The sequence below is a fragment of the Astatotilapia calliptera genome, chromosome 5, assembly GCF_900246225.1.
Source record: "Astatotilapia calliptera chromosome 5, fAstCal1.2, whole genome shotgun sequence".
Lineage (NCBI taxonomy): Eukaryota > Metazoa > Chordata > Actinopteri > Cichliformes > Cichlidae > Astatotilapia > Astatotilapia calliptera.
Genome location: NC_039306.1, coordinates 14383474 through 14398115, shown reverse-complemented (window position 1 = coordinate 14398115; position 14642 = coordinate 14383474). Strand labels below are relative to the sequence as shown.

General features: G+C 40.5%; 2 protein-coding genes across 2 annotated transcripts; both read left to right on the top strand.

Moving 5' to 3' along the window:
* The first annotated feature begins 3769 nt into the window (after positions 1 to 3769).
* Positions 3770 to 5786, top strand: LOC113022190 (nuclear factor 7, ovary-like). Its single transcript, XM_026167328.1, has one exon. The coding sequence runs from the start codon at positions 3963 to 3965 to the stop codon at positions 5367 to 5369; it is 1407 nt and encodes a 468-aa protein (XP_026023113.1). The 5' UTR covers positions 3770 to 3962; the 3' UTR covers positions 5370 to 5786.
* Positions 5787 to 10326: 4540 nt separating this feature from the next.
* On the top strand, positions 10327 to 13883 carry LOC113022191 (zinc-binding protein A33-like). Its single transcript, XM_026167330.1, has one exon. The coding sequence runs from the start codon at positions 10532 to 10534 to the stop codon at positions 11933 to 11935; it is 1404 nt and encodes a 467-aa protein (XP_026023115.1). The 5' UTR covers positions 10327 to 10531; the 3' UTR covers positions 11936 to 13883.
* Positions 13884 to 14642: the final 759 nt, after the last annotated feature.

Below are 14642 nucleotides of genomic sequence, written 5' to 3'. Positions count from 1 at the left end.
TATATATATATATATATATATATATATATATATATATATATATATATATATATATATATATATATATATATATATATATAATGTTTTTCCTCTACACATGTCGAGGAGTGTGTCAGGCTACATTTCACTGTGTGTTATACTTGTATAACTATGCATGTGACAAATAAAGAACCTTGAACCTTGAACCTTGAACCATACTCCCCAAAAATACTCTGTACCCCAAGGTCCAGGGACCCCCAGAAGAGCAATCCACCCCCAGACCCAGGAAATGGTTCCATTTACTCTGGGGTGGACACAAGCAGACTGCCCCCAGTCCTGCAGCAGCAGGAAGGCCCAACAGCCCAGACCCCAACCAGACGGCCAGCTCCTTCTCCCGCACCCTGCCCCAAATGGCGCACAGAGAATGGGGTTATGAAGACCCCATACAAGGGGCATGGTACCAATGACCCTCTGTCAGATAGCAGCTGGCCTCAGCACGGCCCCTCCTGAGAACCCTCAATGTCTACATGTATTTAAAATGGAGAGGTGGGCACCTGCACCAGAGGTGAGGCTGAATAAACCCACTCTGGGCAGCTTTCCCAATCGGCTGAGGCCTTCATGAAACACTACAAAGTTCATATTTTCTGCAAATAACCCATGTTTTTTCCCCACGGGACAATTTAAATGTTTGATAGTTGTTTGAATTGTACAACAGGTGTATTCACCTTTATGGAGAAACTAAAAGGATGGACATAAATACATAAAATAATTAATGAAATCAAGTATGAAAGATTAACCTGAAATAAGTAAAAGAAAATCTTGTTCAGACTCCAAAATACATGAATACATTTTAACCTGTTTTTAAATTAGTGTTTGATTAAATCAGATGATTTTTTTCTGTGTTTATTTTTATTTTTAGTCGAAATGTATCTTTTGATTTTAATTTTTCTATTGCATTTGTTTTTCTTATTTGAGGACCTTTTTAAACAACATTAAACATTTTGGAGTTTTTTTTTTTTTTGCTGCTGCTGACGTATTTTAACAAATCAGTAAGCTCTTCTCAAAATCCTCCCCACTGAGATCCCTCACATTAGTGTGAGGAACGAAGACAGGAAACCTGTTCTAACAGGTTCAGTCTCCGTCTTTACAGCACTGCTTTCCAAAGCCCCGTCTCCGTTGAGCTGAGTCTATACCTGCAGCTTTACATCAATACTGCACCTTTAATACTCTATCAGTGACTCATATACACTTTTTCCTAACCCACGTACCAGCCAACAAATGTAAAAGGAAATTAAAGGGTTTACTAGAAGTCCATACACAGTGGGTGTGACACTGACTCCATGCAGCAGTTGTGAGTCTCCAGTGATGCCTTTTCCTGCCAGATATGCTCCTTATAGAAGCAGCTTCTTCAGTTTAACCATCAGCTGTAGGGAGTTTTAATCATTAGAATTAAAGGATCTAAGCCGTCATATATGGTTTTAAATAAAGACTTCAGGTCATGTACAAAGAATGTTTACGACCTAAACACTTTCTACCCTTTCATCAACATGACATTAATCAGAGATGATACTCCTAATATGCTCAAACCTTCCATTTGCAAGGTACAGCCAATCAGAAGAGAAGTTGAAATAAGTTGATTCAGACAGGGGATGAACAGAGCAGCACCGAGGCTTAGCACAAAATAAATATGGATTATTTTTAACTGAATCATGCAAAGCTACACATACAAGAAGTAGTTGATGCGTCAGCTCAACAACAGTCTAGAGAATCATCTGTACTGTGACTGATACTTGCACCTGACATTTACTGTGCTTGTTGTGTCTTTTTAACTACATTTATTAAACTATGCCTAATATGTGTTTCCTCATTCAATTTATATAACTATTTTGATTTTTAACTTTGTTACTGTAGTGTTTCTTTCACTTTGGTTCGTTCCATTTATAAATCTATTCTGACAAAGGCTGCATTCAGTTTTTCTTTTGGTATAAACGTAATACTTTAAGTACACAAGGACAAGTTAGAAAACCTCTAAGTAAAAAAAAAAAAGTTAGGTATGTAAGAACAGAAAAAAATGAGGCAGGTGTCTTGTTGTGATAGGGTGAGGTGCTCATCCTTTCAGGACTGCCTCTGAGCAGAGTTGGTTTTGGGTACTCGACTAGCCTGCACGCCTCCTAGATGTTTTGGGCATGTCCAAGTGGAGCAGACTGAGGACACGCTCTGCAGAATACATCAGCTGACTTGGGGAATCCTTCGAAACACTGGAGTGTGTGGCGGGGAGAAGGAGATCTGGAGAGGCTCAGACTCAGCTAATGGTGGAAAACTAATAAACAAAATAAAGAATGAACAGTTGTTCACAGGCCTGGGTATGAGTCCACACACATCAAGGTGGATATTAACTGTCAGTGTTCCCGCCCTGGCGCCACTTATTGTTTCCAAGTTGTGGTTTAACCGAGCACAAAAAAATGTTGTCGGACTGGTTTGCTTTTGTGCTCCTATTTAGACACCCGATCAGAAGAGATTGCAGCTGATAACAGCTGCAACAAAGCAAGCAACCTCAATCCTGATGATGTTTTGGTAAAAATTGGGAGAAGGTCAGGGGTTCGAATCCACTGAACGCCTACCCTGAGGCACCCATGAGCAACGTACCGTCCCTACACACTGCTCCCCAGGCGCTGCATTGGTGGCTGCCCACTGCCTCACTGTGTGAATGGGTTAAATGCATTTTTCCACCCAGCAGTGGTGGTAAACTCAAAACAAGACGCAAAAAGAAACTATATCAAAATGGACCATGGACCATGACAGAAAGACCAGCACTCATTTCCTGTTTCAGACACCTGCTCAATGATGACCAAGGTGCACTAACGCCAACAAAGTATTAACTGCAACCCAAATAATCTCCTCTCCTTAAACTTGTCCAGGTTTTTTCCTACTAACCTAAAGGAGCACTTACCAAATCTTTTTTTGCTGTAATACGTCAGTTAGAGGGCAGGTTCAAATGTGTTCTTGGGTCATTTCGTTTGGAGACTTGTCGGTGGTTTGCACCAATCATGTGTGGTTCTCCCTCTGGCTGCATGGATTTTTATTGGGTACTCTGGCTTACTTCCTTCCTCCCTAAGAAATTCATTCTAAATTAGCCATGTGAATGTGACTGTGAGTGATTATCTGCCTCTTTGTGTTGGCCCTGTGATTACAACCAAGCCAGAGCATACCCTGCCTCTTTTCCCACAATCCTGAATTTGATAAGTAAATTTAATCAAATGGATTTGTATATTTGTATTTTTACTGCTCTGTGTAAGTTCACACTGAGATATTTATAATTCCTGCTGGACTCCTTTGTTTTTTTCTTTACTTGACTTTGACATTTGCTTTTCTTGCACTTTTTACCTTAATTTCCTACATCTTGGCCTCTTTCATGAGCCACAGTTTGTTCCACCTCTATTTAACATTGTTCATTAAAAGCTTTCATTAAAAAACAAAAAACAAAAAAACAAAAACAGTTATGTATTCATAATAGCAGAAGGAGTCATTGTACTTTGGTAGCCTTTAAAAGGATTGCCATGGAAAAACAAGACAAAACATGGTAATGACAAGGTAAAGGAATCAGGTTTGAATTCGCAAGACAGAGCTCATCCTATTACTCTACCATGACATATTTGCTTACATTATGTGGCAGTCTCCAAGCAGTGTGACAGGCTCCTTTAAGTGAAACACACTGATGGGTGGGCGAAGCTCCACCTCTAACCGCAGGACCAAAAAACACAGGAAATGTATTTCTCTCAGCTATTGTTCACTGGAAGAGAGGCTCCAACTGAGAGGAAAGGGGAAATAATTCTTCACAGCAGAAGTAAACGTAACACAGCATCGTAATCCTGCATTTCAACCTGCCTTTGACTGAAGAAAAACAAGCAAAGAGAAAGTGAAGTTGAACTTCCTCCTTTCATGCTCTGCGCTGTAGCTTTTTACTTTCAACTGAGAATGAGAGAATGGCTTATAATCCAGAGAAGGACCTGTCCTGTCCTATCTGCCATGACATCTTTGATATTCCTGTCGTCCTGGCATGCAGCCACAGCTTCTGTAAAACCTGTGTGGAGACCTGGTGGAGAGACAAACCCATAAAAGAGTGTCCGGTTTGTAAGGAAAGACCTTTGCTGGGTGAGCCACCGGTTAGTTCAGCCTTAAAGAACCTGTGTGAGGCCTTCTTACAAAAGAAAGATCAAAATGCTTCTGCATTCTCTGAAACTGTTTGCAGTTTGCACCATGAGAAACTGAGAGTCTTCTGTTTGAATCATCAGCAGCCAGCGTGCCTCGTCTGTCGAGATTCAAAAATACATCTCGGCCACAGCTTCAGACCCGTTAATGAAGCTGCAGAAGATCACAGAAAGGATCTCAAGGAATCCTTGAAACCTTTACAGGAGAAACTGAAAGTGTTTGAAGAAGTTAAAGAAAAGTTTGATGAAGCAGCAGAACACATTAGGGTCCAGGCCCAGCAGGCAGAGAAACAAATTAAGGAGGAGTTTAAGAAGTTGCATCAGTTTCTACAAGATGAAGAGGAGGCCAGAATCACTGCTTTAAAAGAGGAAGAGGAGCAGAAGAGTCAAATGATGAAGGGGAAGATTGAAGGTCTGAGCAGAGAGATAGCCGCTCTTTCAGAAATAATCAGAGCCACGGAAGAGGAGCTGAGAGCTGAAGATGTCTCGTTCCTGCAGAACTACAAAGCTGCAGTGGAATTAATCCAGCAGTGCCCTCTGTTGGATGATCCAGAGCTGGCCACAGGAGCTCTGATCGATATGGCCAAACACCTGGGCAACCTAACCTACAACATCTGGAATGAGATGAAGGCGATAGTCTCCTACTTTCCTGTGATTCTGGATCCAAACACAGCTCATCCAGAGCTCATCCTATCAGAAGATCTGACTGGCGTAAGAGCTGTAGAGGGGCATCAGCTTCCTGACAATCCGGAGAGGTTTGGCTGCTATTGCATTGTCCTGGGCTCTGAGGGCTTTGACTCAGGCACCCACAGCTGGGATGTTGAGGTTAGAGACTCTACAGGCTGGGTCTTGGGTGTAGCAGCAGAGTCTGTACAAAGAAAGAGTGAAATAAAATCTGGACTTTGGCGGATAATTGGGCTAACTGAAGATAAATATGGAGCATGCTCCCCATCACAACACACCTTTATTCACCCACTGAAGGAGTTCCAGCGGATCAAAGTTCATCTGAACTGGGACGAAGGAAAGCTGTCATTCTCTGATCTCGATACTGACACACACATACACACCTTCATACACACTTTCACGGAGAAGCTGTTTCCATACTTCATCAATAAGAAAGAACACCAGCTAAAAATACTTCCGCTGAAGGTTTCTACAACAGTAAAACTGCTTAATCAATGAAAATGATGGGATTATCAAATACTATAGGTCATTTTATTTGTTCAAAGATCTTTTCTTTGTTCTTGACTTCTGATGAAGCTAATATTGAAAGCATGCTAATGTTACTTAAATGACACATGCTTAAGATTTTGTACTGAGTTTGAATAGGTCAGATCATTTTGTATGGTATGTTAGGCTGGGAAAGAAAAAAACGTCTGAGTTGAATATGATGTCAATTACTATAATAGACATTTCACAATAAAATTCACATCATGTAAATATATTTCTTTCAGTAATATTGTATCCAATGTAGGCTAATGTAAGCGACTAGCTTATTTGGATTTTGGTATGTATGCCTTCTGGTCCACTGGCATTTTAGATAGCAGCTAAATTGCAACGTGCATGTCTGGTAGCATTGGCAATTTTTAAAACAAAAAGTTGGGCTATAGCAAATGCTTTTGTTTTGTTTTTGTTGTAAAATCAAAGGATTTTTCATTATAAAATGTTTTCAATATTTGTTTGTGTTAGTTTTACAGTGGCTCAATATTCATTTGATACAATAAAGGGATGGCGTCTCATTTCACCACAAAAATCAGTGTTGGCTAATACTGAATATACTGATCATGTATTAGTCTGCTGATGTTTTAAACACTTTGTGGTTCAAGTAGCTTTACAATTGTCCATCCATCCATTTTCTTCCACTTATCCAGGTCAGCGTGGTGTTGTGGTGGGGTGTATGTCAGGCTCCACCACAACACCACTCAGCCAATGCTATGCACTAAGTATGTAGCATTAGCTTATGAGTTTGCACCCTCTACGGTTCTGTGTTCTGTAATTTCCATTTATGTATTTATTCTATGGTGTGTGTTTCTTATAATCTCTCATGCATACTGTATGTCTTGACAAGTGTGTGTATGTGGTGGGGCTGATGTTACACACTTACATAAATATTGTCATGAATAGCAGTCTGAAGACAAACCAGACTTGTGGTTGTGGCAGGAACATTTCTTATATCTCATGTTATATCATTATAAGCAACACAAGCTTCTTCGCTAAAGCAATGGTAGCAAGTTTAACTGTAAATAAATATCTGTACCTGTTTTAAGGAGCTTCATTGTGTTTTATTTTTTCATTTTTTTTATCAACCAATAGTTTTCCATTCATACGCTTATCTTTTATTCAACTTTTGAAGAATCTGTGCATTCCAGTGATAAAATATCCAAACAGAAAATCCAAGAAGGTGAAGTAAAATTCGGGCGAAGAGATTACTTCTTCTTCTTTGGACTGCTCTTTTTAGGGATCCTCACAGCAGATCATCTAATCCTGTCTCTAGCACCCTCTTCTGTCACACCACTGCTGCTGACAGTTTCAATTTCTAGTTTTTCCAATTCAATTTTTATTGACAGACTTTATGTCCATAGTCCAAAAAAAAGAAAGAAAAAGAAACAAGACAAAACACAACATATAAACCTTAATAAAAAAATATTAAATATTTGTAAAAATATAAAACCATAATATACATAAAATACACAATTACTTAGAAGAAATCAATTAATACACAAACACTTCAGCCAGTGCTTCCTCAGACTAGATGAGTAACTGGAACCACTCACCGCCGGATCTGTGAGTGCTAAAATTATACTGTTACTAGAGCCATCCAGTTGTTCCCTAAAAGTGAACATCAGATTTCTTAAACGTGCTTTAAAAATCCAAACACCCACAGCTACAAACATCTGACTGGCACTACCGCCTCTAGGTATCCTACGAAGGATTCTCATTGCATCATTATATGCAACATGCAGGTTCTGCGTGTCTGTGAAGGTTCTCAGTCATCCAGGTCATCGTAGTCTAAGGAGCTTGGAAAGAAAAGCGTCTGGACTTCTTTAAGTTGCTTGAAGACGTTTCACCTCTCATCCGAGAAGCTTCTTCAGTTCTAAGGTCAAATGGCGGAGAGTCCCAGATTTAAACCCCGTGGGGCTACCCCCAAAAGAGGGACAAAAGGACCCCCTGATGATCCTCTACCTAATCACATGAGCCAAGGTGTGAAAACAGGTGTGGGTCACAATTTCGGGTGAGCTCATTGTGAAACCTATCCCCACCCTATCATGTGATTTCCTGAGGTCAGATGGCCCAGGATGTGAGTGAGTGTTAAGGCGTTTGGGAAGGGATCCCAAAACTGGATTAGAGATGGCAGACAGTTGGTGTCGTAAACCCCCGCCTCTGTTCAAAGATGGTCGCTCACAATGGACATAAATGGCTTCTTTCACTCCTCTTTCAAACCATCTGTCCTCTCTGTCCAAAATGTGAACATTGGCATCCTCGAAAGAGTGTCCTTTATCCTTAAGATGCAGATGGACAGCTGAGTCTTGTCCTGTGGAGGTGGCTCTTCTGTGTTGTGCCATGCGCTTGTGAAGTGGCTGTTTGGTCTCTCCAATGTAGAGGTCTGAGCATTCCTCGCTGCACTGTACAGCATACACTATATTGTTAAATTTGTGTTTAGGAGTTTTGTCTTTGGGATGAACCCGTTTCTGTCTGAGTGTGTTGCTGGGTTTGAAATGCACTGGGATGTCGTGCTTGGAGAAAACTCTCCTGAGTTTTATGTAGCCTGATACACCGGCTACATGAGGGATGACAATGTTGTTGCGTCTGTCTTTCTTATCCTCCCTCGCTGGTGTCTGATCTTCTTTTCTGTGCATCTTTGCTGACTTTATAAACGCCCAATTAGGATAGCCGCACGTTTTGAGTGCTTCCTTTACACATGTGTGTTCCTTCTTTTTACCTTCAGGCTTAGAGGGAACATGTTCTGCCCGGTGGTGTAGGGTCCTAATTACTCCAAGTTTGTGTTCCAGAGGGTGATGGGAGTCAAAGCGGAGGTACTGGTCCGTGCGTGTGGGCTTCCGGTAAACTTCGATGTTGAGTTTGCCGTTCTCTTCAATGTGCACGGCGCAGTCCAGGAAAGGCAAACAGTTGTCCTTTGTGTCTTTCCTGGTGAACTTGATGTTTTTATCCACGGCGTTAATGTGCGCAGTGAAGGATTCCACTTCTTGTGTTTTGATTTTGACCCAGGTGTTGTCTACATATCTGTACCAGTGGCTGGGTGCTCCCCCTTTAAAAGAGCTAAGAGCCTTTCTTTCCACTTCTTCCATGTAAAGGTTGGCTACAACAGGTGACACAGGGGAGCCCATGGCACAGCCATGTTTTTTGTCTGTAGAAACCCTCGTTGTATTTGAAATATGTGGTGGTAAAGCAGAGGTCTAACAGTGTGCAAATCTGATCAGGTGTGAAGTTGCTGCATGCGGGTTCTGCATGCGACATTGTTTGTAGGATGACCACAAGGGGGAAGTATATAGCAGTGTGCAATATGCTTTAAACAAAGCCACTTTAACTGGAAGTGAACAAAAGCTGAATTTGCGTGCAATAATATTTGCCTGCACATAGAGCTTACAACATTGTCTGTATATGTCATCATCATCATTCATCATTCTCAGCTGTATGGACAAATCATCAACATATAAATTAAATAAAATTGGAGATAAAATCCCACCCTGTCTGACACCATTGCTAACACCAAATTCCCCATTTAACCTGCATCTTCTAATGAGTGTACCAGCAAGACAGAATCCTCACAATGTATCGAGGAACTCCCCGTTGCTTCAATTTATCAAGAAGTTTTCTGTGGTTCGCTCGATCAAAAGCTTTGGAGGCATCAATGAAACACATGAGGACAGATTAATTTTTTGCCCTATTCTTTGAGTGCATATATGCACATCCCAGTGCAGTGCTTTTGGAGACAAACTGATTATCCAGGGAAGAGATGAACACACTATCTCTGTCAAACAAGATTCTTTCTAGCACATTAGATAAAATACTGGCTAGTGCAATCGGCCTATAATTATCCAGACAGCTCACTTTTGCAGCTTTATCCTTCATAACTGGTACAAGTAAAATACACAGCATGGAGTCTGGTAGTACTCCACGAATCATAAACCCAGTGAAGCAGAGCGCTAGAAGAGGAGCTAGTCTTAAACTAGCATGTTTTATTCTCTCAGCTGCAGACTCATTGCAGTTTAAGGTTTGACAGTAAATATGTAACTGAATTCAAACATAGGCTTAATCTGTTTGCAAATTTGATATGAGGCCAGGAAATACAGCATATGTGTCCTGTTTTAGGATCATATAGCCTATTAGACTAATGTTTACAGAAAAATAAAACTGTTGTAAAATTGTTTGCTGCCAACAAAAAAAAATAGATGCAAATTTATTCCTTGATTTAAGAATCTATCTTCATTACTGATGCCTATCAGGGAAATGCAAAAACTTTAAACCCTCTTACCCTCCCCACAAAAGTCTGAAGGAACTTCAGGAAGGGTGACACTATTTTCTGGAGAATTGATTGGTAAATACGCAGTGATTTCATATCTGCTGACCTCTAATGTGAAACCTAATCTGGTCCAGAGCAACAGCACAAGTTACAGTGGTGTTCTACAATGGTAAGAAGTGAACCACCATCATAGTACAGAAAAGCCAGGGTTAAGACTAACAAGGAATCCTGCTTCAAAGCACAGGCCTCAGCTCATTTTCTCTTCTTTTTTTGGCAGTTATACTTCTACAGCATGTTTGCAGAATTCTCCTATTATCATTTAAAAATACTTTGTCTTTCTCTTCAAATGTCCCTGGAATTGCATAAAACTATAAGTTGGTGCTACATTTCATACCTTACCTGAATGCAGCAGAAATAAGTGCCTAACCTACTTCTATTTTAGTTGTTACCAAAAAGGGGAGGAGCTTCTTTTGTTGGTCTTGTCTAATACAGAAACTATATTTAAGGTGCTGTGCCCTGACATAGTGGCTTAATGTCTGACACACATTACCTGGAAAAACGTCACCTAAGAAATACCTGGAAACGGTTGTTGCTCATCCAGTAGGGAGAAAGAGACACGCCCTGAGAGGGAGAGAACGATTATCTCATTCAGATCAGACACACGACTTCCTGAGGGGGGAAAGCAACAGCAGCAAATACTGTGAGTACTGCAACTTTAAATTGCTATCCCATCTGTGATTCTAAGAAGGAAAAACAAGAGACTGGGATCTTCCGGGAACTTTCTGGAGGAGTGAGATTAGCCACGAATGACTGCTGTCGCATTGTGCTTTCTGCCTGCCGTGTTTTCAGCTACAGTGAGATAATGGCTTTCCAGTCTGAGGAGGACCTCTCCTGTACTGTCTGCTTGGATATTTTTAAAGATCCTGTTGTCCTCTCCTGTAGCCACAGCTTCTGTAAAAGCTGTCTGCAGACATGGTGGGGTGATAAAACAGTACATGAGTGCCCTCTTTGTAAAAGGAAATCATCGAGGAGTGACCCACCTCGAAACCTGGCATTAGCAAAGGCGTGTAAGGCATTTCAAATGGAGAGAGATCAGAGGGTTTCTGTGGAGTCAGAGGCTCTCTGTTGCCTGCACTCAGAAAAATTCAAACTCTTTTGTCTGGACCATCAGCTGCTGGTGTGTCTTATCTGCAGAGACTCAAAAATGCATACCAACCACAGGTTTAGACCCATCCAAGAATTTGCACAGGAGCAAAAAAAGGGGCTCCAGAAATCCTTGAAGCCTTTACATGAGAAACTGAAAGTATTTGAACAAATTAAAGAAAAGTGTGATAAAACAGCAGAACACATTAAGGTCCAGGCTCGCCACACAGAGAGACAGATTAAAGAGCATTTTAAGAGGATGCACCAGTTTCTACAAGAGGAAGAGGAGGCCAGGATCACTGCACTGAGGGAGGAAGAGGAGCAGAAGTTTAAGACAATACAGGAGAAGATTGAAAGTCTGATCAGAGAGATAGCAGCTCTTTCAGAAACGATTAGAGCCACGGAGGAGGAGCTGAAAGCCGAAGACGTCTCATTCCTGCAGAACTACAACGATGCAGTGAAGTTAGTCCAACAGCAGCCCCTACTGGATGATCCAGAGCTGGCCACAGGAGCTCTGATAGATGTGGCTAAACACCTGGGCAACCTGACCTTCAACATCTGGAACAAAATGAAGAAAATGGTCTCCTACTTTCCTGTGATTCTGGATCCAAACACTGCCAACCCAGAATTTATCCTCTCTGAAGATTTGACAAGTGTAAGTCACGGAGAGCGACAGAAGCTTCCCGAAAACCCAGAGAGGACTGATTATCATCGTTCTGTCCATGGCTGGGAGGGCTTTAACTCAGGGACCCACAGCTGGGATGTTGAAGTGGGAGACAACACAGCCTGGTTTGTTGGAGTGGCAGCCGAATCCATTCAGAAAAGGGAGCGGGTAAAATCAGGATTCTGGCAAATCGAGTTCTATAATGGTAAATACAGCACACGCATACTGGGAGCCCCACCGTCTGCTCTCCGAGTAAAAAAGAAGCTGCAGAGGATCAGAGTTCATCTGGACTGGAACAGAGGAAAGCTGTCATTCTTTGATCCTGATACTGGCTCACACTTACAGAGTTTCACACACTCTTGCACTGACAAGCTGTTTCCATGCATAGGTACTTTAAACGACATGCCACTGAAGATATTGCCAGACAAAATTTCTGTAACAAGAGATTATCTCAGTTAAAGTTTGGTGTATTTGATAAGCAGATGCATTGTCCTTCTGTGCGTGGACAGACACCAAGGTAATGTGTCAAAGTATCACACACATGACCCAGAACCTAAGGTTTCTCAGCAGAAAACTGCAACGAAATGAGAAGATTAATGGTTTTCTCACCCCCCGTAAGTGGTTTTAATGTTACTAATGTTTGCATGCTGTAAAATCTGTAGACTTGACCCCCCAGAAATCAAGAAGTGGGAAATTCTGCCTGCGTTTCAATCATGTTCAAAGTACTTATTTACCTACTTAAGAAGGATAATAGCTGATTTATCCTACAGCAATAAATGAATGGGGTGTATTGCCATGAACAATTATGTCAGGTTTGTTTTGAATTAATGAAGTGTAAACCATGGTATATTGGAAAACTAGTACATCCAATAACAGTATTGAAAAGAAGAAAAATGCGAATTCAAATGCAAGGCTAACATTATGCTAATGTAGACATATGCACTTTTTCTTGTTTTTATAACTCGGTTCTGATCATCTCTCTACAACCCACATTTCAGAAAAAGTAACGGTTGCTTAAGGTTTGTCATTTTCAAGTTAACATTATCAGCTCAGTTTCTCTTGTGATGTCGGGTGGCTGTAGCTCAGGAGGTAGCGCCGGTTAACGACTAGTTTCAAGGTTAGTGGTTCAATCCCTGGTTATTCTAAACTGTATGGATGCTACCCAAGAATGGGTAAATGGGGCATGTTGTATACGGTACTTTGGGTGCTTAGCTAGAATATAAAAGTTCTATATAAGGTCCATGTTAGGGTGATAGAGACACATAGATATAAAGACATCATTTACTACAGCACGGTTTCAACAACAGTGTTAACAATTAAGCTGAAAAGAGGCAATAATGTAGCATACTGAAGTAAAACTACTCTACTTAAAGTTAAATGCACTTTTTATTACTTTAGTTCAGATAATTAGAATACACTTTTTAATGATGTGCACCATACACAAGTTGTTTGTACTTGTAGAAACTATACAACATGTTAAAACACCCAGAACTCACTGTTGTCTCATCTGTGTGCCCCATACACAGCACAAATGTGTGTATCAATTATGTGACAGATCTCCTCTGTTTCTATCCTATGCCTAATTTGCTGTATTTACAGTAACACTGGTTTCATTAACATTTGAATGATAAAATGTAACATGAACTTTGACTGGTAGTCACTGATCACTGCAGAAGTCTTGGAGTCTTTTAGTTTGTTTTAATCTGATCCAAATCAGCGTATGAGTTTGCAAAACTTGGAACATTTTCCTGGTGTTTGGAAAATGTTGAACAGTCTTTGAGCTGCTTCCTGGAAAAAGAGCCCATGCCCGGTGGATTACATGTGATGCCTTTGTTTATTTTATTGCTAGTTGGTACAGTCTATGCATTCTGCACATCCGAAAGAATAACATTTTAACATAACTGGCTTCTTTTTACATACATCTTCTGAAAAATAGCTCAATATAACCAAGTCAGCTTGAAAAACTAGCATGGGTTTGGTAAATACACTTATAGAGTAAGTGCAGTGTTTCCTGCTTGTCTGGTGCCATTTCATAAAATGACCACATGGGGAGGCTGTAGACTTTTTCATTTTCATTTAAAGCCTTGGTTGTCACTGAGACTTTATTGCAGTCAACAGACACTTAAATAGGTACATCTTACTGATACTTTGTTTTGTTCATATTAATGTGACAGCATCATGCAAATTGCTCTTGGTTCTCCTTTGACCTCTGACATCGACGAGGCAGTTTTACTCCTGCTCACTGGACATTTTCTCTTTTTTTGGACCATTCTCTGTAAATATCAGGGATGGTTGTGTGGGAAATTCCCAGCATATATGCAGTTTCTGAAATTAGCCTGCCTTAAATCACCTTTGTTTCCTATTTTGATGCTTTTTTTTTCAGTTCTCACAGATGGGACAGACATGGCTGGGGGATAGGAAAGGGAGAAAGAAGAATGAAGGAAAAGAAAACCAGAGGGGAAGAGGGACAGTGAGAAAGGACACTTAAAAATATATAAATCTCCTCAATTAACCGTTGAGAGAAAAAAAAGGAAAAAAGAGAAAACAAGCAAAAAAGCAGAGAGCGGCATAATAAACACAACACCATCGCATTAATAGCTAACAGCAAATAACAGTAAATACTAAATATTGAACAATGTTGTGCTGCACGCAGGACCGACTGCGCACAATGTGCTTTTGAAACAGCAGCCAAGAAAGGTGTAGTTTGTGTCTGTGAACAGTGAACACCAGTGTGGATCAGCACACTTGTTTCTCCACGTAACGATCTGCTAGAGGGTATTCTGACGCTTGACTTGAACTTCAGAAGGTAGTCTTGACCTGTGTCTACATGATAAAACGATTACATGTTTTGACTTGCTGTCATGTGATTGGCTAATTTTAACTTTAACAAGAAATGGGAAAATGTACAGAAAAGTGAGTTTACATGTGCGGCGTTTGATTTGCACTTTTTGAATGTTACGCAATTGGTGGGTGTGTGTGAAAAAAAGTTTTTTTTCAAAATGCTTAAGAATAAACATTAAAGGTGTCTTTGTTGTTTTCTGTAGTTATTTTTGCACCACATATCTGTTTTTTAAATACTTTTTTTTATACATCCGATCAGCATTTATCGGGTTTGTGAATTTTTGTGTTTTGTTCTTCATATTTTCCTTCTTTACTTTTCAAACAT

Excerpts from the sequence above, each read along its gene's own strand:
- LOC113022190 (XM_026167328.1), top strand. The coding sequence starts at position 3,963 with ATGGCTTATAATCCAGAGAAGGACCTGTCCTGTCCTATCTGCCATGAC.
- LOC113022191 (XM_026167330.1), top strand. The coding sequence starts at position 10,532 with ATGGCTTTCCAGTCTGAGGAGGACCTCTCCTGTACTGTCTGCTTGGAT.